General features: G+C 39.2%; 2 protein-coding genes and 1 non-coding gene across 3 annotated transcripts in view; 2 read left to right on the top strand and 1 right to left on the bottom strand.

Annotated features, from left to right (window-relative positions):
- LOC134672910 (protein transport protein Sec31A) overlaps positions 1-6,624 on the top strand; it is a 33,105-nt gene extending 26,481 nt beyond the window's left edge. Inside the window, exons 34-36 of the mRNA XM_063530860.1 lie at positions 408-536; positions 1,175-1,246; positions 4,382-6,624. Coding sequence (XP_063386930.1) covers positions 408-536; positions 1,175-1,246; positions 4,382-4,570 — 390 coding nt within the window. The 3' untranslated portion in view covers positions 4,571-6,624. The remainder of the gene's footprint in view (positions 1-407; positions 537-1,174; positions 1,247-4,381) is intronic.
- A 931-nt stretch (positions 6,625-7,555) lies between these two features.
- Positions 7,556-18,015, bottom strand: LOC134672641 (glutathione S-transferase 2-like). The gene is made up of 4 exons (XM_063530598.1): positions 17,886-18,015; positions 9,620-9,787; positions 8,820-8,962; positions 7,556-8,542 (listed from the first exon to the last, which is right to left on the bottom strand). The coding sequence occupies exons 1-4, from the start codon at positions 18,013-18,015 to the stop codon at positions 8,372-8,374; spliced, it is 612 nt and encodes a 203-aa protein (XP_063386668.1). The 3' UTR covers positions 7,556-8,371.
- Positions 18,016-24,577: 6,562 nt separating this feature from the next.
- Positions 24,578-24,654, top strand: Trnap-ggg (transfer RNA proline (anticodon GGG)). Its single transcript has one exon. It is a non-coding gene; the product is annotated as a tRNA-Pro (tRNA).
- The last annotated feature ends 2,283 nt before the right edge of the window (positions 24,655-26,937 follow it).

Here is a 26,937-nt window from a genome sequence, read left to right as displayed (position 1 = left end):
TTTTATAACACGACCGAAGGGAGTGTTATTCGCACGTGTATCGTACAACGTTTTACAGTAAAGTCAAGTGTAAAAATATGGGTGTAGACAACTTACTCAAAAATATGTCCCATAGTTCTTAATTCACTGACATAAGAGTTATGGGACATATTTTTGAGATGATTTTGCACCCATATTTTTACACTTGACTGTACATATGGCCCTTTATATTTTCGACGTGGTTACGTAATATGCTTATTATAGTACAGCAATGAGTAAAAATCGTTAAAGTTTAGATCAGTGTTTTGGTAATAAATTAATCAATAAAACTATTATTTAATTATCTGGGATATGGTATAAACCACCGCTTAGACATGCTAGCGTTTCAAAATACACCCTATCTAATACAAAATATGGTCTAATTTCAGTCGGCGTCGCCTTTACCGGCCGTCGAAGCAAAACCAGCGCAGAAGGCCGAACTACCCGAGGAACACAAAGTCATGCAGAGCGTCTTTGACGCCATTAGGGCCGAGTGCTCTAATAGAGCTGCCAACCCGGTAAGTGGACCTTAATGTGTAGTGAATAAGGTCTAGATTCCAGTGAAAGCTACTCCAAGACCGATTTTACACTTCGATCTGAACATTTCATAGCTCCGAGACCACGGGGACAACGCCGTCCTCGAAACGTCGGAGGTAAATCTTAAAACTTAAATACGCGATTAAGTCCCGTTGGGCAGTTTGATAATGTTTAATAATCGTGAAAGTTTAAATCAGTATTTCATAGCTGTTCTGAAAATTATAAACATTTTGAACAATTTTTTATTTGTGATGGTGCATCAAATGTAGGGATGACCTGCATTATTATAACATTTTCGGTTAGGAAGATCGCTATAACTTATAAGGCAAGAGCTCTCGTATTTGTAGACGTACAAACAGCAATACTTAATTGTCCATCGATGGACCTTATGCGTTTTGTAATTTACCGATGGACAGTGTGGGTGATTATTACGCTCAGACACAGTCAGAAAGGAAGGGCTTCACCAATGTTCTACCCACCTGTAAGCGGAGTAAAACGCAAGAGTTAGAAGCGACTCACTTCTCCACATTGACTTTATGTGTACCATTTTTAAAATAACTTTTTTCATATAGACTCAATTATGAATTAAAATAACTGTATTATTATTTGTTTCGCATAGCAAATGAAGAGGAAACTAGAAGACGTCCAACGGAGGCTGGAAACGCTGTACGACCTGCTGAGAGAATACCGGGTGAGTTGTAAACATATTCATAGGGGCCGTTCTGGTTAGATCTACCACTTTTTTTATGATGTAGGAGGCAACCATGGGCACCTGCAACATGGGTTGCTGGATTTTAAGATAAGGAGTACGCTCTTTTCTCGAAGGTTTAAGCCGTTTAAGGGCCCGGAAATTCTGTAGACAGTTCGTCTAACCCTATCTTAGTTACTTTAATTACCTCGTGGCCTAAAATCTTTGGGCATATGCACAAATCACATGGGGGAGGGGGGTTCCATGGGGGAGAGGGGGGTCACGAAAAAATCACGATAGATCACGTTGGGGGACCCGGGGTATAAGAAAACCTCACGTGTATTTTTCTACAGTGAACGAAACTAAGAAAAAAATACCTACCACATGAGTACATACTTTTTCTCGGTTTCGTTAAACATAATTTTTCACTCTGCACTTCAAAATAGCGAGCCTATTTAACGAAAATAGAAAGATAAACAAGATTTTCGATATAAATTACTATTTATCATAAAATTAAGTCGAATGAAAAAAAAATCAAAAAAATACACGTGACACAAAATTACACGTTGTGTGAGTTGTATAGGGAGGGGGGGTAGCCAAAAATTGTGTGAGTTGTATAGGGAGGGGGGGTATATCTATGAAAAATAATTTTTTCATAGATATAACCCAAAATAGTAATCCAAACAAACATTATTTTTGTTCTTTGGATAGGGTTGAAAAATCAATTTTTATTGAGCCTACGGATCCTCATGAAATAGGCAAATTAATAAAAACGCTGAAGAATACGAGATCCGCTGGAATCGACAACATTACTGTTAAGGCGCTTAAAACTATAGCCAATGAAATAGCGGTGCCGTTAGCTCATGTTGTAAATCTGTCATTAGAACAAGGTCATTTTCCTAGCAAGCTCAAGTTAGCAATTATAAAGCCTTTATTCAAAAAAGGGAAAACGACCGATAAAAACAACTATAGACCGGTAGCGCTTTTGCCAGTTATATCAAAAGTTTTTGAAAAGGTTGTACGGAAGGGTTTTAAAATACTTAAATAAAAATCGCATCCTCTGCTCAGAACAAAGTGGTTTCCGTAAAGGGAAATCAACTACACATGCTGCATTTAATTTAGTTTGCAATGTACTTGATTCATTAGAAGCAAACGACATGGTTGTAGGCTTATTCTTGGATTTAAGTAAAGCTTTCGATTTCGTAAATCATTCAATTATACTTAAAAAAATAGAAAAATATGGCATAAGGGGGCCCGCATTCAGATGGCTACATAGCTATTTATCAGACCGTCACCAAATAACTAGGGTTCAATATACATCATCGACCGATAATTCTAAGTTAACTGTCGACTCCGCTTCACGTATGAACCACAGTGGGGTACCGCAGGGCAGCATATTAGGGCCACTCCTATTCTTGCTCTATATAAACGATCTTCCTACCTGTATTAAACACCGCTGCCTTTTGTTTGCAGATGATACAACGATCGTTATTAGAGGTAAAAACGACAATGACCTGAAAGAGAATATAAATGCTACTCTGACTGATGTAGGAGATTGGTTAAATCGGAATGGTCTATGTATGAATGCTTCAAAAACTAAACTAGTTCGATTTGCTACAAGAAATAGTAAAATGATGCCATTAAATATAAAAATGGGTACGGAGCAAATCGAAGAAGTAGCACATACAATTTTCCTAGGCATTGATATAGACTTTGATAGAGTATTTAAATTGGAAACAACAAATAGACGTAGTTTCTACTAAAATTAATAAATTTATTTATGCCATAAAAAAATTGAAGCGAATGACTTCAGACAAAACTGCGCTACTCGTTTATCATAGCTATGTTGCTTCTGCACTTCGTTATGGAATAGTATTATGGGGTAATGGCACAAATGTGAAACAAGCTTTCATAGCACAAAAAAAATGCGTTAGGGCTATAGCGGGGGTCAAGTGGTCAGAGTCATGCAGGCCGTTGTTTAAACAGTATGGAATCCTGACAGTTCCGAGCTTATACATCTTAGAGATATATAAATTCGTTAAACGCAATTTAGAACTGTTTGATCAGAAATGTAACATTGGAAAGCGCACAGTCACACATAAAGCTTTAGTAGTCCCAAAATGTAAATTAGAAGTGAGTAAGAAAAATTGCTACTATATGGCTGTTCGTATTTACAATGCACTTCCTATGTCATGGACAGAGTTGCCAAGCAACAAATTCTTCTCCAAGTTAAGATCCTTTCTCCTAACTGAATGTTTTTACAATATCAATGATTTTTTTCTCAAGATAGAACAATTCTAACGCTTGACATGTGACTGATGCCTATTTAATGAATATTGACCTTAATAACAATGTAAATTATAATAATATTGAATTGACATAGTAATTAATAATATAGCTAGTAGGTAATAAACAATAATGTTGCTTTATAATATTATGATCGTAGGGTTGAATAGTTTTTTTTTTAAATATGTATTTTGTACCTTAGACATTTTTTTTTGTTTAATCTTAAGGTTATTTGAATTGTACTATATGTATTTTAGGAATAAGGACATTGTATACCGTAAACCGGTTGATTGTGACACTCTCTAATCAAATAATATTGTACTGACATTGCATAATCTGACAATAAATGATTACTTACTTACTTACTTACAAAAACCTCACCAAATATCACCAAGGGGGAGGGGGGCTCACAAAGTATCCGAAAACACCTCGCGTGATTTGTGCACAACCCCTATTGACTTTAACCACTCATATGCTTGATATTTTTCAGTGACCTCTATTATTATAATAAAATAAGGGTGACAGCTGGTAGCTACAGTCTTAAGAACAATTTGTGCTTTGCATTTGACAGTTGTAGTAGATGTCGCTGTACGGATCCCGTACATTATGCGGTAACTCTGGTTGGAAACAGATTTTTCTTACACTTAGATTCCTGGACCTTACACAGAATTCAGTATTCAGATCTTTATTTGCAAATATAGGCAAAAGCCATGCGTGTAAAATATCACGTAAAAACGTATAAAAAAAACAGTAACAAAAAACAAACAAAAAAGAGATCAACATTTTCAGATCAGACATTTTCTGCAATCAGTAACTATTTGCTTTAACTAATATTCTGTTATCATTGTTTAGCTATCGGAGACAGCATTAAGCTCGCTCCACACGTGCGTGCAATACGTGCAGTCGTCGGACTACGAGAACGCGCTGCACGTGACGACTTCACTCGCGACTGGCGCCGACTTCGCCGCCGCGGCGTCCTTCCTGCCCGGCCTCAAAACGCTGTTCCAACTCGCGGGCCAGCTGCAGGTCTACGTGCGGTGAGCGCCAACAACGCCTATGTGCGTTTGTCGTCACTGCCAAGAACGCACATGTGCGTTCCCTTGTAACACTGCAGTGAATGTGTCAATCTAACGTGGCCCACGATTCTACCCATATTTAAATTATATATGATTAATGATTTCTTACATAGTATGATAAATTATTTCCAACATAATTAACTTTTGAACGCTACAGAACAATAGCTGTCATAAAATTCAACCTTTTAAGTATTGATATTAGGTACCTACCTAACTCATATATGTACTTATGTTCTGGCGTCTATTATAACACTTTGGCGACTGGAGTCCCTAGGATTAAGAGGAAAGTGGACGACCGCTTCGTCATTCAAACGTAGTCCCCATTTTCCTCTCTGAATATTAATTGACATTATGGAACGTATTTTTAGACAATTTGATGTATATTAAATTAACCATAGCTGGCCCTTCATTTATCTTTTTTCAAATTTTCTTTTTCTTTGTGTAAAAAATACATAAATTGAAACGACCATATGTACTGTAAAACGTACAATACACGTGCGAAAAGCTAATTCGCATTTGCTACTTGTGTAGTAATGTACTATATATCGAATTCAGAGTCAGGTATAACTGGGATAAGGTACCTTGTATGTATCGCAATTAGTTATTACTCGACTGAGAACTTGAGAAGTTAACACATTCATTACCACTAAGTGCTACGGGTTACGCTCGTAGCGCGTAGCCACGGTTTCGCCGTATGTAGCGCGTAGTCGCTACGAACAGTGTACCCGACAGTCGGGTTCTTGGTGTTGAATGTGTTAATGTTTTGTGCATCTACCTCATTGGATTCCAGTAGACCCTTAAAATGATCCCTTATAGTAGGTCTATACAATACTTGGTATTATTACTGATTACTATTAACGACCATTAAATACAATAATATAATGCGCAGACTTTCCATAAAAGTGTTCATTATTATTTTAATAATTTATACATTATTTTATGTTAGATTGTTTGGAAGGTATCGTCTTGGGTCGTCCCATTAGTTTTTCGTCAAGTTCTTAAATTAGTCTTATTCTGTTTTCGTCACCCATTCTACATTCGTCACAATCGTCGGTGGCTTTCAATATAGAATGAGTGACGAAAGCAAAATAGGACTAATTTAAGAACTCGACGAAAAACGAACGGGACGACCCAAGACGATACCGTTTGGAACTTTACACACATTTAAAGTTAAAAATTGTGTTAAGTATTGTTTTTTTTTTAATATTATCCGATAAGATCTATCGAGTCGATGATGTAAGTTAATATTATTTTGTGCCTTATTTTAATCTTGCTATTAAAAAAATCTACTAATAACAGTGCCACACATGACTATTTCGTCAAGTGACAAGCAAAACTCATTAATTACTACCACAAGTTCTGAGCGATATTGAAAATGTATGGAAAATCAGAACATGCAAAATTGTTTAGAAATTGAGGCCAAGTGCCAGACAGATACAACTCAACTCAAGAGCAATGAAATTAGGTCATTGTAGAGATTAATATTATGTATAAAGTGACCGAATTACTATACTGTTTCGTGTAAAAAAACGCATGCTCGCGTTTAATTTTCGATATCGCTATTAGTTAACCCGTTCAGCGATAATCACGACGCGTTGTCGTTTGGCCTCTCCGAAGCATTTTCACTACATACCGGGAAATCCATGTTATCGGCTACGACCCTACGACGTAGCGCTATAACCGTAGCTCAGCGGCGCATGTGTTAAAACGTTATTTACTCGTATCATTACTAATATTAGATAGAAATTTGTGCATTTAATTGATTTAGTTAGGCGTTTGTTAATCATAAAATTTACTATTTGTTCCTTAATTAATATTTATTTTATTGAATTCTAACAATTTTATCGTACACCACTCCTAAAGGGTAATATTTATTCTCCAAAGCCACGAATATAATGGATGCGAGTGTACTTTTGTACTGAAGGACGACTATATTATTTAAATGATGAATGTATTATTGTATAATATAATAATGTATTATAGATTTAATATAACAATGAAATATATTTTTAGAAATTATTGTGTATTTCATTCTTACCTTATACCAATATTAAATCTCGGCGAATGTGATACAAACGTCTGAACATGTTGTCTTGACTTTAGAGACTTATGGTAACATTCCATTTCTAACCGCAGCTGCACTACCGGTACTGAACGCGTCGCTGTCACTGTCAATTTCCATAGTAAAATTGACAGTAATGCAGCTGCGGTTAGAAATGGAATGTTACCCTAACTCCCTTATTTATAAGCGTTTACTAAAGTTGACAAGCCGATAATAATCGTTTATCCCTTTAAGACGTATTAGTATGATGGAAAGGGACAAACTGTTATTATCGGCTTGTCAACTTTAGTAAACGTTTATGAATAAGGGGGTTAGTCGCTCCGAATCTCCGATATATCTGATGCAGGGTGTTATAGACTAATCAATACCTTAACACATTCAGGGCCAAGAAGTCTAAGAACCAGACTGTCGGTAACACAGTTCGTAGCGACACTAGCGACTACGCGCTCCATACAGCGAAATCGTGGCTACGCGCTACGAACGTAACCCGTAGCACTTTATGCCAATGAATGTGTCAATATCGATTTCGCGTGACCCGATGCTTTATTTAACTAAAAACCTATTACTCATTCTCATGACCTTGGGCAATGAACGATAAATTGTATAGCAACAGCAGTTGTTAAACAAAAACAGACTATATTCCTTAAGGTTTAAATCCAATGTCGGTTGACAATACCTATCGTACGACTTATCACCTATTTGGAATGTTCCGTACACATGACTCATGAGTCATGAATGATAAAAAGAGGATAAAATTGGTTGTGCTCAAATCGAACAACGTAATTTAAACCATGACGTGAAAAAATAAGGTTTATTTTAGTGTAAGTATCCCTTAGATTTAATAGTCTTGATAAAATATTTGGCATACTTCTAAATAAAACAAACAAGTAAAAATATTCAGCTGTATTTAACTTAAAAAGATAACATTACTGCTCAGGCTACACACATAACATATCCTTAAAATATAATACTACATAACTTAACACAGTGATCTTCAAATGCAAGACTAATACTCGTACTGGAACGTTGAACCACAAATTCGGAACAGTTAGATAGAAATCCAAACTGATAGAAATTCGAGGGTAATAAATATAAAATTGTTTATACGACAACGGTTTCACTCACTTAAATTTTTAGTCGCTATTGGCGACTTAAAATACTATTGCTATTAGCAATAGCGACAAAAAATTCAAGTGAGTGAAACCGTTGTCGTATAAACAATTTAAAATATGTCTCACGAAAGTTTAATATTGGGTAATAAATATATCTTATGTTTATCACGTGTTAATTTTAAGAGCACGTGTTTATTTACTCGGTGATCTCATATTTCTATACCTGTAGCATTGTGCTTTCAGGCGACGTGACAAAAAATATAAAAATATCTGATCGGTGCTGGTTCTTGCTAAATTGGAAATTCTTTATCCTCCTAAGGCCCAACCATACAAAAGAGAAATCCAGAATTTCCTACTGAAATTTGAACCTTTAACGCAGGGAATAGAGTTGATTTTTGTTTTGTTTGAAAATTGAACGAATCAAAACAAATGCGGCTCTGTTCCAATTAAATATGATTTAAATTTCATCGAACTGAATAAGTACTATAGGTAGGACCTTGGGCCATGTAAGTAATGTCAACCAATTTAGCTAGGACCCTAAATGGCGCAACGATGACGGAGCGTGATGGGACATTGTACTGTTCCGATCGCCTTAATAGTCGGTCTTGGGCGCGGCGTCAGCGTAGGCCTTGACCTTGGGGAGGGAGTAGACGGTCTGCTCGAGCTTCTTGAAGGCGGGGAAGCGCTCGTCAAGGTCGGGCGCCTGCAGCATCACCTTAAGGTAGGCGTACATGCCCGCAAACACGAAGTCGCCCCAGGTCAGCTGCAATAGAGTAATGTATATATATATTAAAGAAATAAGCCCTTTTGAATTGACTCCTCAAATGTGGGACAAGCACATAAAATGTATTCCTGAAAAGCAAGAAAAAAGCTTGTAGCCGGACTTCCCTTATAGACTGTCTTAGCCACATTTGGTGCACGGTACACTAAAAGACTTGTATTGCAGGTAAGCTTGAAAAAATAATCGGATGTTCCGTCATCGGATCGGATCGGACAATGCTCAAACAAGCGTGATGTGGTCTTCTGTAAAGTATGCTGACCTTGCCGAGCGCGAGGTGGCCGTTGTTCTCCTTGAGGATCTGGTCGAGCTTGGCCAGCATGCCGGGGTACAGGTTCTTGGAGAAGTCCTCGTGCTTCTTGGCCTTGAGAGCCGCGTCGGGCTCGTACTGGACTTGCGCAGACTCTGTTGGAAGAACGTTAAACATTAGGGGGTTTCAGAAAAAATGGTATCATTTACTTTCAAATACCATCAACTTTTGGATTATTTAGACTCAGAATCACGAGTACTATTGAATGAGACAAAGAAAAGTGTCCCCAGTTTTTCATACAAGTTTTGGGTGTCAGTTTTGCGACGGTCCATACAAAAAATGTATGTGAAAATGCGTCACGAAACAGGCACATTTTTTTGGGACACATTTATTGAGAGAGATGGCCATGATCTGTGTTTGTCTATACTTACCTACTGGACCAGAGGCGCTACCGCGAAAACCGAAATTCGCAAATTGCGGGGATCTTTCTCTTTTACTCCAATGAAGGCGTAATTAGAGTGACAGAGAAAAATGCCCGCAATTTGCGAACTTCGATTTTCGCGGTTATAGCCCTGATGTCGTTAACGAACTATCTTGAAAGTTAATCGTATCGGTCCGCAATTACCGCGGGCGACAGTTCATTCCAAAGTTTAGCTGTGCAAGGCAGGAAGTTTCCGAAACGCACAGTTGAGGACTGCCAACCATCTTAGTGGTGAAGATGGAAATGTTATCGCGGGAAGAAGCGGCAGGGATTAATCTGACCAAATTCCTCGGAGCACTGAAGCAAGAGACCTGTAAATCCGTAAACTTACTGGATCTGATGTCGTTGAGGAACTCCACGTTCTGGTCGATAAGGAAGTCCTCCTCGATGTTGGAGCCGGCCAGGCCGTGCTTGCGGCCCAGGTAGCGAGACAGGGGGATGCTTTGAGCGTACTGCTTGCCGTCAACCACCATCACTGGCATCTGCCCGAATGGGGTTTCTGAAACAAACATACATTATGAAGTCTTTAATCATTCATGTTTCATAAAATGTAAACACAACTGAAAAAAACTCATTCAAGTCATTTTTAATAGTTTTACTGAGCGCCATTTTCTCATTATTTTTACTAATACCATGTCGGTGGCAAACATGCATACGGCCCACGAAATGGTAAGCGGTCACCGTAGCATATGGACGTCTGCAACTCCAGGGGTGCTACGCTACATACGCGTTGTCGACCCTCTACAAACCTGTACAGAAGAAGACCTCGAGAGAACTCTCAGGAAGTTCATTCGTTGGAAATTCCCTAAAAACTCTTTTTAAAATAGGTAACACCGAAAAATAAAATACAATACAAATACTTTTTATTGCACACATCATTACAGAAAACAATTGTCGTGAATAAAAAATAAGCATTGTAAAGTGGTGTGGCATTGTAGTGTATAAAAAATAATAGGGTTTTTAAAATGTTTAAATAGTTAATGGGAAAAATGCCTCGGATAAGATCCGCAGTAAAACATTGGACTATTGGAGTACAAGGGTCCTCTTGTTATTCTAACCTGGTTAATGGGGAGACTTGGTAGGGTGTTGAAAAGATAAAACCAGATATATGACATGCAATTTAATATTCCCTACTAAATCAATACAAGGCACTCCGCTTCAGGGCGGGCGCTGCTCAAAATACAATCTGTTTTATAAACCGTTGGCGGTTATGGGGTGACACCATAGTAAACCTTAATCTACGGTCGCGAGACGGACGGAACGCGGAGTTTTGGCCAAAACCTAAAACGAAAGTCTAGTGCACTCACGGATACCGGGTGTAGCTTTCATCCTGGAACTTAGCGTAGCAGACAGATCGACGTAGATCAGCGGCGGGCGTTCATCGAGCCCCAGCTGGGACAAGCTAAGGCGAGAACAACCCGCGGCGCTCGGACTTTCACGGGAAGGACCCGCACGAAGACACCTTGGAGTCGTCGGACGGCAGCATAGCCATCCGACACACGGCCTGCAAGTCTAGGCCGCGTCCTACGGCGTAGAGGCAGCGCCAGCATGACGCTCAGCAAAATCGGGGACGCGCAACAGCGCGCCAGGGAACCCGATCACCAGCCGTGCTCATGTCCATCGGCGACACGGGACGCACTAAGTAAATCACGCGCACAATTCACGCACAGCGATATACGCACTTTACAAATCGGTCTCCCACCAGCCGGACCAGGCGGCGGAAGGAGACGAGGCAATCCCTCTTAATCTTTAATTAGAAACCATCTACATCCTAGCGTATTCCCATTCCAAGTCCAAGTGTAAGTGACAGTTCGAAATAATCCCCTCCCGGACACGTTGCGTTTCGGTTCACATCAACACATTAAACGTCAAACCAACTTAAATCTTTTCTAAATCAAATGATTCTCGAAAAATATCAATGCTCATTAATACTTGTAATATTTTAAGTGGTTAATAATAATTTCTAATAATTACATTTATATCGTACGTTTCTACTTTGTTTCCTTTGGAATATATCCTTGCCTATGCCTGAACAAAACGCCTATATTCTTAGCTGTCACCGGGCTGTCAAACTTACGACTACCCAACGAAAGTCTTTTTTATGTTTTTATATAATTTCATAAATGATTCTAAAATACAAATTAAATTAGGATGTGACCTACTTGGGCAGTTAGAGTAGACCACGAGGATCGTTTTGATATGCATGAAGCCAGGTTTGGTCCAGCAATCTCTGCACAATCTGGGTGACAAGTTCCGTTCGAGTGGCATGCTCTTTGGACTTGTCTCCTCGAAGCCAGTTAGCCAGGAGGCAAGATATGTTAATCAACCTACAGCTGAGAAGGTACATTACAGCTTTACATAAGTGTCATACTCTGGTGTATGTTATTCTGTCCAAAATGCGACACTAATGTTGTACAGGTCACATTGTATGAGAAAGTACATGTTTGGTATAGGAAACCATGTAGCATCGCTACAATATCCCCTCTCTCGGCAAAGAGGTTAAGCACCGGTTAACCGAGGCAGCCGGGGTAACCGGAGAAAAAAAATTAACCGAATACCTAATCAACAAGTCCGTTAGGACGTTAATTATGCATGCAGATATGCTAAATATTATTATGTTTTAGTCTACCTAACTAAAAAATATTTTTTCAATTCAAGTAATCCTATATTGACTGGGCTAGCCACTATTCAACATAAATAATAATAAGCTAACTCCCTATTCTAAGATTCACTAAAGTATTTAAATCCAATTTAAATATTAAGTATTTTCAACTATATTTATAAATTCTTACTATTTAGTATATTACAAGTAGTCATATACCTAATGGAATACTAAGAATTAAGTTTTAATATGGCATGCCCTACTATGTGCATGCCTATGACTACAAAATTAAATTACTAGTACCTTAATGTAATGTGGTAACTAGTTGCTAATTTATATCTACAAATAATATCAATAATAGTGGAGGCTAACTTGTAGCTCACACTCAAGTCAAATCCCAATGTGTAGCCAGCGGGCTTACACTAAGTGAAAAAAAAAAAAAACTTAGTTTTCTTTTTCATGTCTAAGTCAGTGAATTATATCCAATATAATTACATCACCCTGGACCCTTAGGGTGTGTAGTCACAAAAAAATTTGGTTTCCCTAGAAACGCTTGAAAAAAAAAACTTGACCAAATGAGTCAAGGAGGTACGCGTACTCAAAAAAATGGGTTGTTACCTGAGTTCACCCAAATAAAAAAATAAGTTACTAACTTGAAAATACACCTTGTAAAATATAATATTGAGCATAATGTCACTGAACCAATGCTTTAAAATTAAATGGTAACTGATTTTTTTCAGATTACCTTAACTACAAAGCGGTTTGCTCTAGCAGTCGGAAATTCGGAGGTTGTGTGACGAATCAGGAATACTACTCCAAATGGAATGCAGCATGCCGTTCAACAACATGTCCCTACCTTTAGCGAATACAAATGGTGCTTGTTTCAGCAGAACTTTAAAAAAATGCTATGCTAAGATAGCCGAAATTGAGGTTGATTCTAAGACCAATTTCCTCAAATTTCAAAAAAACAAAAACAAATAATATGAACATTTAAGTTCTATAAAATAGTTCTATTTAGAACCGAATAAGTCAAAAACAAAGAAATTTAGAGTGTCTCGTCTATCATACTAAGTCTGCGGAATGAAAAGTTTGAGTTGGTTTGAGAAATATAAATGAATAAATATTTTAATACTTTTGAAATGGGTGGGTCGGGCGGGTGATTGTCTAACGCGGCACCCCATGGTCGCGTATTAAACAATGAGGCATTAGGCATGGGTAGGGGTGAGTAGATAAGGTATCCCCCCCCTCCTACTTCATAAAATTCCTCTCCTTCCCCGTCCGGCATGTCGGTAGAAAAAAAATGGTTTGCTTGTGTCAGGGTATGTAATAAAGTATAATAAATTGGTAACACTTCACTTTATACAGGAAGTGTTAAAATAAATTACCTACCTCTCAAATGGAGCATGGTGAAAAAATAATATGTGGCTGAGCGCTATGCTAATTAGTCATAGTGTAGCCTAATAATAATTGTAATAATTGATGAATTTGCTACCCTGTCACAAGTAAACTCACAAATTAATTAATATTATATTTTTAAAACAAATAATTTCACTCAATTTTTTAAATATTAAGTTTTTTTAAATGACAAAAATTTTATAAATTTATGTTATCACTCTCCCAAGCTCACAGTAACCAGGCTATATATTGAATTCAGGTCCCTGTTCGGGCGCCATTGTCGTGAATAAAAAATAAGCATTGTAAAGTGGTGTGGCATTGTAGTGTATAAAAAATAATAGGGTTTTTAAAATGTTTAAATAGTTAATGGGAAAAATGCCTCGGATAAGATCCGCAGTAAAACATTGGACTATTGGAGTACAAGGGTCCTCTTGTTATTCTAACCTGGTTAATGGGGAGACTTGGTAGGGTGTTGAAAAGATAAAACCAGATATATGACATGCAATTTAATATTCCCTACTAAATCAATACAAGGCACTCCGCTTCAGGGCGGGCGCTGCTCAAAATACAATCTGTTTTATAAACCGTTGGCGGTTATGGGGTGACACCATAGTAAACCTTAATCTACGGTCGCGAGACGGACGGAACGCGGAGTTTTGGCCAAAACCTAAAACGAAAGTCTAGTGCACTCACGGATACCGGGTGTAGCTTTCATCCTGGAACTTAGCGTAGCAGACAGATCGACGTAGATCAGCGGCGGGCGTTCATCGAGCCCCAGCTGGGACAAGCTAAGGCGAGAACAACCCGCGGCGCTCGGACTTTCACGGGAAGGACCCGCACGAAGACACCTTGGAGTCGTCGGACGGCAGCATAGCCATCCGACACACGGCCTGCAAGTCTAGGCCGCGTCCTACGGCGTAGAGGCAGCGCCAGCATGACGCTCAGCAAAATCGGGGACGCGCAACAGCGCGCCAGGGAACCCGATCACCAGCCGTGCTCATGTCCATCGGCGACACGGGACGCACTAAGTAAATCACGCGCACAATTCACGCACAGCGATATACGCACTTTACAAATCGGTCTCCCACCAGCCGGACCAGGCGGCGGAAGGAGACGAGGCAATCCCTCTTAATCTTTAATTAGAAACCATCTACATCCTAGCGTATTCCCATTCCAAGTCCAAGTGTAAGTGACAGTTCGAAATAATCCCCTCCCGGACACGTTGCGTTTCGGTTCACATCAACACATTAAACGTCAAACCAACTTAAATCTTTTCTAAATCAAATGATTCTCGAAAAATATCAATGCTCATTAATACTTGTAATATTTTAAGTGGTTAATAATAATTTCTAATAATTACATTTATATCGTACGTTTCTACTTTGTTTCCTTTGGAATATATCCTTGCCTATGCCTGAACAAAACGCCTATATTCTTAGCTGTCACCGGGCTGTCAAACTTACGACTACCCAACGAAAGTCTTTTTTATGTTTTTATATAATTTCATAAATGATTCTAAAATACAAATTAAATTAGGATGTGACCTACTTGGGCAGTTAGAGTAGACCACGAGGATCGTTTTGATATGCATGAAGCCAGGTTTGGTCCAGCAATCTCTGCACAATCTGGGTGACAAGTTCCGTTCGAGTGGCATGCTCTTTGGACTTGTCTCCTCGAAGCCAGTTAGCCAGGAGGCAAGATATGTTAATCAACCTACAGCTGAGAAGGTACATTACAGCTTTACATAAGTGTCATACTCTGGTGTATGTTATTCTGTCCAAAATGCGACACTAATGTTGTACAGGTCACATTGTATGAGAAAGTACATGTTTGGTATAGGAAACCATGTAGCATCGCTACACAATATTACAAAATGAAATACCCATAGCCATAGTGTAGATACCTAGTATTTAGGTACAGTCACCTGCAATAATATGTTACTCCTCGGAGGCCGTAAAAATATGTGACACGCTCTTAATATGGCTCTACAAATAAAATTGTGTCAGATATTTTTGCGGCCTTCGTTGTGTAACGTATTATTGCAGGTGACTGTACTACATATTAAAAAAACACTACAGGTAGGTAGGTATTTGATTAGTTTGATGATTATAGTAACATAATTTTACGCTCGCTTAGACAGTGGTACTACATACCTACAGTCTAATCTAATCCCTCGTCATCCATAGAATAATTATGTCGCAATCATTGCACAATGATTCCCTGACGCCGCCGTATCAACAAGCAATTGAGAATTTATCCGACATATTTTTGTTATCCGACCTCGAGATCTAACTGTCAGCATGACTTGCAAATCCACCGCCAACGCCTACTCACAACACTGAGTATTGGAAAATAGACCTCACGCCGTTGGAACTAGGTCTACGTACGAATGATCAGTTAATTTTGAATATATGTACATCATTCAATTGACACAATTGGTACTATTGTAATAGTAGACTAACAACGAATGAGAAACGTCAAAGGATTCTGCGAACTACGTACAGATGTGCATGTTGCCAAAAGTTTGGAAAAAGTTTGAATAGTTCTCGGAAGTTACAGGAAAATTTCACAACAAACTTTCATCTTGGAAATGGAGAATTTGGAGTCTCATAAAAAAACTATAAGATGCAGCTGATAACCAATACAGGGGAAAATCCAGGGAAAACGAAAATGTGGAAGACCTCGTAGCTCAAAAACCTCAGGTGCTGGTTCAAGATGAGCACCAGATCGCTCTTTCGAGCTGCAGCGTCAAAAGTGAAAATAACTTAATGATAGCCAACCTCCGGCAGGAGACGTCACCATAAGAAGAAAATAAAAAAATATGAGAAGATTTCGAAATTGTACCATGTGGAAAATGCTCACAAAAAGATCACATGTATGCCTGAATGATTAAACTTCAAATCGACGTTGTGTAATCATATCTATCTAAAACTCAAATTATGGATTAGGTTAGGTACAGTCACCTGCAATAATAAGTTACTCTTTGAAGGCCGCAAAAATATCTGACACGAACTTATTTGTAGAGCCATAAGAGCGTGTCACATATTTTTGCGGCCTTAGAAGAGTAACATATTATTGCAGGTGACTGTACATCATCATCTTTGTAGTTATCTATCCAAAAAACTGCAAGGCTACCGTTTTTGCAATCTTGGCCATGAAACTAAAAAATCAAGCCACTAAAATTTCCTGTTTTAACACATGACGGTGCAAAGTTGTCATATGTAATGGTTCGAGGTACTCAAACAATGACTTGCACGTTATTTGCAATAACATCCGTGAATTGTGATTTCACAATTCATGCAACGTGATATCGTTATCACTATTGTAAATATTGTAGGTACCTACCTAAGAGGTACCTTCTTCACAATTATCACATTCTAGTTAGAAAACGTTTCTAGAACAAATACCTATACGAGATAAGAAATGGGGGCGTGACGTGATTATCATATGGCTATACTTTGTGGGTGGACTGAATAGATTCTTGTTGTTATTTTCTCTTAGACCAGGGGTCGGCAAACGGCAAACCGCGGCTCGCGAGCCGCATGCGGCTCTCAGCCATACAAAAAAATGAACAGTTGAGAGTTCTCAGACCACTGAAAGCAGCACTTGGGGCCCTTTGCTCTTTTTCTAAAAAGTTGACCCCTATCTTAGACTTTGCATTTTTTCTTATCTCTCTACGGGGAGTTTCTTCTATATCAAATAAGCCCCCCCCCCCCCCCCCCGTTATCACGCATAACAACCGCGCGCTAAACAAGAGTATTACTATAGTAGGTAAATGCCTACGTTTTATCGTATATTGCCCCTCGTCAGTGTTGTTATCGCAAACACAATATTTTTCATTATGCCCCATTATCGATTTTATGAATGACTGCTATGACTATCATTCATATTTTATACTGTGACGATTCATTATGGTCGGCGGAAACCGTAATGATACCTAAAGTCATTTATTAAAAGTGATATAATTCCATGGACGTCTGTCTCACGGACAACGCACCGAACCGGTTGAAATTAAGTGCGTGAATTGTGAATCATAGTTTATAGTCTTGTTATTATTCTGTACAATAGTAGTCCAATTTGCTAGAAGGACTCTTGTACCACGCTATATACCTAATAATTATCATGCTTGGTAACAAGGCTATATCTGCGAGGAAAAGCACCCTCGAGATGGTCTGATGTTGTGAAGAGGGTGGTTGGCGGCAACATGCAGTGCGTGACCCATATGGCTTATGATCGCACACTGTGGATACGTAGCATACATGGTCGCGAGCAATGAGGGACCGAGGAAGAAGAAGAACAAGGTGGAAAGGGCTTATACCTAATTACCACAAAAATGCATATTTCTAAGAGTGATCCAGCAACGTTAATGAAAACGGGTCTTAATATGCGGTGCGTGGTGCGTAGGATATCAATGATGTCAATCGGAAGTCGCACGGAGAATTCCTTAGCCCTGATGCTTAGATGCCGCGTGCGGCGTCCCCCCGAAAACGACCACTCCCGAGCATTCCCGAACATACCATTCAGACGCCGCGGGCGGCGGGCCGCTGTCGGCTGCGGGCGGCGGGTGAAAACGACTTAGGCCTAAAGGGTAGGAACTTACTGGGCTTGAATTTGGGCCAGTCCTCAGGGGCGACCCTGTTGTCCTTCCAGTCCTCGCCGCCGTACGCGAGCAGCAGGCGGACGGGCTCGCCCAGAGCCTTGATGGGGAAGTAGTACTTAGTGTGAGGCATCCAGAGCTTAGTGGAACTTACTGGGCTTAAAATTGGGCCAGTCCTCAGGGGCGACCCTGTTGTCCTTCCAGTCCTCGCCGCCGTACGCGAGCAGCAGGCGGACGGGCTCGCCCAGAGCCTTGACGGGGAAGTAGTACTCAGTGTGAGGCATCCAGAGCTTAGTGGAACTTACTGGGCTTGAAGTTGGGCCAGTCCTCAGAGCTGATCCTGTTGTCCTTCCAGTCCTCGCCGCCGTACGCGAGCAGCAGGCGGACGGACTCGCCTAGAGCCTTGACGGGGAAGTAGTACTCAGTGTGAGGCATCCAGAGCTTAGTGGAACTTACTGGGCTTGAAGTTGGGCCAGTCCCCAGAACTGATCCTGTTGTCCTTCCAGTCCTCGTCGCCGTACGCGAGCAGCAGGCGGACGGACTCGCCTAGAGCCTTGACGGGGAAGTAGTACTCAGTGTGAGGCATCCAGAGCTTAGTGGAACTTACTGGGCTTGAAGTTGGGCCAGTCCTCAGAGCTGATCCTGTTGTCCTTCCAGTCCTCGCCGCCATACGCGAGCAGCAGGCGGACGGGCTCGCCCAGAGCCTTGACGGGGAAGTAGTACTCAGTGTGAGGCATCCAGAGCTTAGTGGAACTTACTGGGCTTGAAGTTGGGCCAGTCCTCAGAGCTGATCCTGTTGTCCTTCCAGTCCTCGCCGCCGTACGCGAGCAGCAGGCGGACGGACTCGCCTAGAGCCTTGACGGGGAAGTAGTAGAACTCGGTTTGAGGCATTTTGGCTGTGGAAGAGAAAGTTATGATCAGAGTAGTACAACCTGTGACAAGCATAAATTGAATCCAAGGAAAAAAATTTCTCCCAAAATTTATGCACACCTCCTGTGGTGGAGCAAACTCGGATTACACGCATTTAGAACCAAATGAAGGTATCAAGACGATTTCCAGGTTGCTGGGAATTAATTCCTCAAAATGCTTATTTTAAATTGGATCTAATTTGATTGGCTTACTGTTACAGCCGGTGATAATAAGTTTTCAGTTAAGGAATTAGTGTTCTAAACTGCTCTTTGTGCTTAACTAACTGACCCGCTTCCCCTATCTATGAAGAAATTGAAAACCGGCCAAGAGCATGTCGTGCCATGTTCTGGATAGGATTTCCGTATTTGCTCAAAAACAGAAAAGTGACTTGCAATTTGAGCATGACGAACAGTTTTAGAAGATAAGGGCTTATCATGTCAGACCACTCATGAAATCAAAACAACCTGCCCAAATTCTTATCATTTCGTCATTATTTATTTAATATCTACAAAAAAACTGGTGGGCCAAAATGGTTACTGAGTGGGAGGCGTGGGAGCCACGGAACACGATAGACGGTGCAGGTCGGCGTTCAGGCAGACCGAAAAGAAGATGACGAGACGGCTTGGACGCATTCTACCTAGCAATGCACGCACGAGAACTTTCCAAAGTTGCGAAACTTTCCACATGAGAAATTCTCGGTAACTTCTGAGAATGTTCTCGAGAACGAGAATTTATTTATTTATCGTAGTTTATACCATGAATATTCACGATAGTTTAGGTGTAGTCCTTACCCCCAGAAAATCCCGACTTTTGGTAGTCCGCTTCCGGTCAGAAAAATGTATGACGGCCCGGCCAAACGGTCAGACTTAGGTCGGGGGTGCTCGACCAAATGTCATAGAGGGACCCTGGCAGTTTTTGACGCCGCCATTTTTTTTCAATATGGCCGACTTTTTTTTTAAACTTTTTGAATTTTGTCCTAGCGCGCTGAAATTTTGGTCACGGAATCTCGGGGTCCCCTAGATACCTATGAAAAAATTTTTTTTGGAAAAATTCTACAATTGCGGGAAAAGTGGCCACTTTTATTTTGTATGGCAACTTTTAAACGGTGCGTGATAGGTGGGGGGTGCTCGACCAAATGTCATAGAGGGCCCCGAGACAAAACAAACTGCATTAAAAAAAAACAAAATGGCCGACTTTTTAAAAAAAAAAATTCAAGTTGGTCCGAGCGCGCTGAGATTTGGCATGGCGGGAGATAGAGGCCTCTAGATTCTAATGAAACTAAAAAAAATTTTGGAAAAATTTGTCGAAAGTCGAAATGTTCTCTGATATAAAGTGAGAATTTAAGCAACTTATTGGTAAATTTATCACATCAACAAAATAGCTAACTGTAATAGACAATAATATATGCATAATAACATTTAGTTTTAAGTTATGCCTATTTAAACTTTATTTCAAGTATATTCTCTTGTTTAAACAATAATTTCCATGTTGCAGGAATGTTCTGAGAACATTCTCGAGAACGTTTCCGCTTTTTGGGAATGTTCTGCAATTTGTACATTGCTAATTCTACCCCAAACCAAATGGCAGGAAAATGCCGATGACAGTACCTAAACGAGGGGAGACCTTTGTTTAGAAGTGGGACACCAAAGTAGGCTAGTAAAAAAATGTTGCGAATGCAACCTTTCATCTGTCCAAAACCATACGTGTAGCTTTAACATAATTTTACCACAAGTCTTTATCATCTTGGAAAAACATTAAAAAATGAAATATAACTTATACAACACAACACATACTTACCCATGTATGCCTGTATGGGCAAACATCGTAAATGCACTGTTATTGGGAAAATTAGAAAGTACCTACATGTACTTACGACTCTTACGAGCACCCTGCCTATAATCGGCATTTAACATTACAGGTTTATTTTATAACTACTTTACCAACTGCCTAGATTAGTGGTATGCCTATTAAATACTAGCAGCTTCGATTTGATATGCACACACCAATGTCTCACCACAATAACGCGTCTACAACAACGGTACAAAACTACGACACCAATACCAAGCCAGAAAATTACTTCTAAACCACAGTAAATGCCATAAAACGTGTCAACACTAAATCTCTGCACACAAAAGTTAACAAAAATAGGTATTCGACCAGAAATACTTGTAGGTATTCATGCAAAATACATGTATCAAAAATAACTTACAAGAGTTAGGTTAGAGAACCGGCCGGCGCGAGAGAAACGGTCGACTGACGCCCATGGCCGACCACATGGCTTTATATTAGTGAGTGATAAAAAGATCATTGTTTATCACTAGATAGTAGGTATATCTAGCTAGAGAAATGCTGAATTTGCTGACTCACGCTCAAACGTCATCACTTATTGGAAACGGGATTATTATTAGACTAAGATAGATCAGCCTTTTTAGTGTTCCGTACAAAACTTTGTATACGGAACACTTATTTATGATAGGACGTCGCCTGGTGGTAAGCTATTACCGTCGCCTATGGACACCGGCAATAGCCATACCAGAGGGGTTGAAAGTGCCGGCATTTAAGATGGGAGCAGGTAATTAGAATTACGCTGAATTAGGTATGAAAACTAGAGCTGGACGGAAACATGCGCAATGACCCTACCATACCTACAAAAAGATGCGATGCGGAATGCAATTAGCCATGCTGGGCTTCGTTACTATGAGAGGGCTTAGTAAAGGTATTATAGAGCTAGCAGCTACGAATACGAAACCTTTGCGACGGTAGCGGAGACTTGGCAAGTCAACGGCGTCTCACTAGTTTTTTGATGCGGGATCTAGTGGCGGGTAATCTATGGTTTAGGCTGGGCACAGTGGGCACACTGTCTATATTTATTAGTGTCCGACCGAAGGTTCGGTTTCGGTTTCGGTTTCGGCCAGTTTCGGCCAAAAAATCATGTTTCGGCCGTAGTTTCGGTTTCGGCCAAAATACGGCCGAACCTTTCGGCCGGGCCGAAACTTACGAAATGGTACTTCGGACAAAGACCAAAAGTTGGGGAATAAGTAGGACAACAATATTAATATCTAGGTACATATACTGATTCATGTATAGGTGGTATAGGTACCTACATAATTTAATTGGTTTATTATAAAACACAATTCCACTAGTGAGGGCGCCACTGGACGGTCGACTCAGTCTTAAGAGGCTGTCAATACCTATAACGCGCACACTGTCTGATTGTATCGGAGTGAATGAGATAGCCGTTGGCCGAGTATTCGCTCGGCCCGAGTCGAACGATGTCTTTTTCGCTCTTATTCAATCACTTATTCAGTCATTTTCCTATCTACCTCTAATGACAAATTTTAAGCGAGGCTAAAGGTTACGCTCAACTAGTGCTGCAAAGTTGATTTTCTCAATAGTTAATATTTTGCGAGGCTGAACAGCTGACTATTGATTAAAACGAAGAAAAAACCCTTAAAAGTGCCCCCAGTACAGTTTTTCATACGAATGCTCAACCTTAGCCTCACTTTTTACCTCAATTTACCATTGGTTTGTGTTCCACATGTCCTCTACTTCAGCTTAGCCTTTGGCCTCGCTGCGCCATGCTCAGCCTGCGGTCTCGCTTTTTAATACAATGGACATTGGTTGGAGTCTGTGCTCAACTACTTATTTTGAAGCCTGAAGCACGGCTTTGACTTCGCATGAAAGTTCGCCTCACTGGGGCACTTCGGACTTTTAGGCCCAGGTGAAGATCGGTACCCGGCCTTGCGATATTATTAACAAAAAATTTCGCGCTCGCTGCGCTCGCGTTTTTGCTTGACCCTGTATCTACATGTTAGCTTGACTGGTGAATGAATAGAGTTACACCAAGAAAATTCTGCAATGATTTTGATAGCATACGCAGTGCAACTAGTGCAAATGTTATTTATACGTCTTATTTCATAGAAGTTTTGACGTTTAAAATAACACTTGCACTGCGTGTGTTATCAAAATCGTTGAAGAATTATCTTGGTCTAACTCTAGTAATTTTCTTAAAAAACTGCTTAAGTAACATAAATTTCAAGGACATTGGGTGTTGACAGCCCCATAATATGTGTGTAAAAGCGGTTTTATGTCATTTTTTCAACGATTCTAACAAGTCTACAAAAGTTTCGGTTTCGGTTTCGGTTTCGGCCGAAACTAGAGCCAAAGCCGAACATTCGGTTTCGGTTTCGGTTTCGGCAAAAAAACATGTTTCGGTCGGACACTAATATTTATGCCTATTGGTATGCCGGCTTAGTAGATAAACTACGTGTATACCGGTTGGTTCTAAATATATACTTAGAACCTTAAAGTTTGTACCTACCTAATGAAGAAATTAGATAGTTTCCAAACATTGAAACTACAACATATTTACATGCTTTTAAGTACTTACTACTAGTTTTATTATAAACATAAGACAATAGGCGATGCGCTAAATCAAATGTAGCTTATTCTGAAAGTTTTAAAATACCTATAATAAAACTTAAGTTTTGAACACTAACCTAATTTAAAGAAATTTCAAGCCATGCCAGCGAACGAACCGGTGTTAAAGTCAAATCTAGTCCATCAATAATACATCAAATATTTAACAGCCGCATTAAATATCTCAAATTCTTTATACTTACTTTTTATCCAGAACTTGAGCAAATGTAAAAAAGAATCAACTGAATAACCGACTTTCTTTGGTTAGAACCATAGACATAATAGTCATAATAACTTTTTTTGAACCTCAGATATATTGCTGAATCACAGAACAGAACAAACCTGTCATATTAAAGCTACAACAGACTGGCGTACCAGACTACAACTTTGGTCCAGTCAGCATATGATATTTCTTTCTCGCTCTTGCTACGCCCTTAGGCCCCATTATCACGAGCGCTTTTACAACGCGCGTTATAAAGCGTTTGAATAACACAAATGGATACATGTGTATTTATTCACACAACGGCGGTGGCGCTTTTTATCAAGCACATGCCGCTTATGCCGCCCCTACTGGCGGATTGCACTTTGTTTTTTTCCTTGACTTCTGTGCCGGCGAAACACATTGGCAGCCAAATTTCTGATGATAAAGTAATAACTTAATTATAGTCTTTTAAAAATAAGCATAATCTGGCAAGGCAGGGGTACTAATTATTTTAATTAAGCTTTAAATAAAGACAAATGTAAATGTAAATAATTTATTTTCATCACAAAGACAGGTAGGTATTCAAAAATAATCCATTGACTTATATCTCAGGACGGGTCTTGCGGGCACTAATAGTAATAGTGCTAGTTCAGCCGTTCAGCGGTGTTGAACAAGTCTCAAAAGGTAGTATAAGCAACTTACGAATTCGAGTTAATTGTGTAGTCTAACGCAACTAGTTGCGACCAATCGTTCGCGTGATGTGAACTCATCAACCAAACGCGTTGTAGCGATGTCACACCGCTCTACTAAATTATGCACCATTCTTATTACTGCCCGTAAGGCCAATCCTGAGATATACGTCAATGGAATAACCGCATTAACAGTTTTACAGTAAAATTCTCTCTCAAAGTACTAAGTACAATAATTTTGAACAAGTCTCAAAAGGTAGTATAAGCAATACATTACACTTCTACTTGGCACCCTTTGAACGCGAAAGACGTCAAAATACGTTGATGAAAAGGCGTTTCTCAAGCGCCAAAAACGACAAAAGGCAGAAAATACATACAAATATTTATTATAAGTATTATAACGGTAGATGTCGCTACTCGCATCCCTTAGGCGTGGAAACAAAAAGGAACGAATGGAATTTGCACGCTTCTGGTAAGCTTCGGTAGCTCGGTTGGTTAAGAGAGTTCGGACCGGGGTTTCGAATGGTCGCAAGTTCGAGTCTTGCCCGAAGCGATGATTATTCCATTTCTCTTATAATTGCAAACATAATTATTTGTTTAGCAATAAAAACAATAATTAGTTTGTTACAATACGTCATAATTGGCTTCATGCATGAAGCCAATTTGGCTTCATGCATGAAGTTTAAATTTCAATCAAATATTTTTTATTCGGATGATTGTTACTATTATATCATGTTACAAATGCATTTCCGTTATTAAATTATCATTTAATTGTTTAAAATAATAAATAAAAAGTACAAAAATTTGCCCGCGAAAAGCTAGTGAACGAAACGCAACGCCATTGGTCGAAACGTCACGTGACGTCACTCGTTGAGTTTAGTGTCATTTTATTTACGCATTAAGCATATGACCCCATATTAGATCCAATACACTGCATGTGATATTTCTGAAAACATGAATAATAAAGATATCTTTTATTTATAATTTTTATAACAATGAAACTTTGTAAGTATCTGAACGGTTAGTGCTGTCATCTAACATGTCATTGTCATGCGCACGGGATACTCAAAGCGCGCCATTTCAATTTTATCAATGCAAAATATCCAAACAACAAAGCGGTGGAAATTTAAGTGAAATAGAAAATATAAGTATTTATCAAAGAAAACGACGCCACCGAGACGATGACGGACAGCGGGTTTGTCAAAGCGCAATCGGACAATCTACCACACATAGATGCTTTCATGATGTCTGCATATTTCGCCAACAATAAAAATTTCGTTTCCGCTGAGATGAAAGGAAAGAAAGCTGAAATGTAAATATAATAATATAATGAATTTTACTGTGTGTGTGTGTGTGTGTGTGTGTGTGTGTGTGTGTGTAAAGCTTAAAGTGATAGCAAATGTATAGTTACCATACTAAATAACCTATAAACTGTGTATGTATATTTTGCTTTGAAAACGCAAAGGACGAGTAACGTTTTATGAGCATGTATGTATCAACATTGTTGTAATTTTACAACAATGAAAAGTAGTTTTGGGGTTTAGTTTTCCTCTTTTCATAAGTTTACACCATCGTTTGCGTACTTTCGCATCTCTTGGCACATCAAGAAATATTTTCTCGGGTGCATTCATGGTAGTGTTTCTACACATTGGTTCTAAACAATACCTATTAGAAGTATAAAATGTTTTTTTAGGTTCTTCCATGTTATTAACAACAATACAACGAATAAACACAGAAAGAGCGGAGTTGCTTGCATAAGTTTCATAGAACAGTAAATAATAACAAACGTCAGTTAGTTCACGAGTCCAACGCGTGACGTCATCGCGTCATCGAGAATTCGCGCCAAAAATTATGAGCGTTTCAACCGCTCAAAATTTTTCAACATTTTAAATATTTTTTAATAAAATAATGGGAAACTTTATAAAAGAATTTTTATATTTTCCGGTGTTCAAACGATGTAAATAATGATTTGAAAAATTAAAATAAAATCACGCATGGGGCTAATTATATTATGCGTTTATAACTCGGCGTTCTAAAGGGCTTATCACAAAGTTATACATTTTAAGGAATAAATTTCAACCACAAATATTTAAAGGTAACGATAAAACTTTTCAATAGATGGCGCCGCTTATCTTGACTTCTAATTGGTCAATTCTAATCTCTGTCGTAACAAAATTCATGATAATATCCATCCAATCCATTAACTATAAAAAAATCTAAGTATACCACAAGTACCTATTGGCGAATTATGTTATGAAATAAAACATTAGTAAGTAATTAAATAAATACAAAAGTTCTGAAACAATCTTACACAAATCGATCTAGTCCCACATTAAGCTTTGCTAATGGCGGCCTTAACCAACTAGGCCGTGAACAAAGTAATCACTAATCAAGTAATCAGTGATAACTCAGATTTGATTTGGTTATTTGACTTATATATTACAGCAAACCTTTTATGGATCGCTTTATCCACATTTATCCACATGATAAAACAACTGTCACTTTTTAACTCTGCGGGATAGAAAGAGACGGACACCGTTTTATCACGCTGTCACGTAGACAAATACGACCATCATATCCGTACAGGTCACATCTTATATTCCAGTGATAAATGTTACAATAAATTCCTTAATTAGGTTTCATGGCACAAGTATTTTGTTAAATTTGGTTACTTAAAGGCGGGATTTCACCAGTGTGCGGCACAAGCATAATTATTCAGTACAAAAATGCTTGTGCACTGGTGGAATCCCGCCTTATGGCTCCTCTACACGATGGGCCAACGCCGGCCACGCCAAGAGACGCATTTATGCGTTAGAGGGAGCAAGTGATATTGCTA

This window comes from Cydia fagiglandana, chromosome 17, assembly GCF_963556715.1.
Source record: "Cydia fagiglandana chromosome 17, ilCydFagi1.1, whole genome shotgun sequence".
In the NCBI taxonomy this organism is placed as follows: domain Eukaryota; kingdom Metazoa; phylum Arthropoda; class Insecta; order Lepidoptera; family Tortricidae; genus Cydia; species Cydia fagiglandana.
This window is presented reverse-complemented; position numbering and strand designations above follow the sequence as displayed.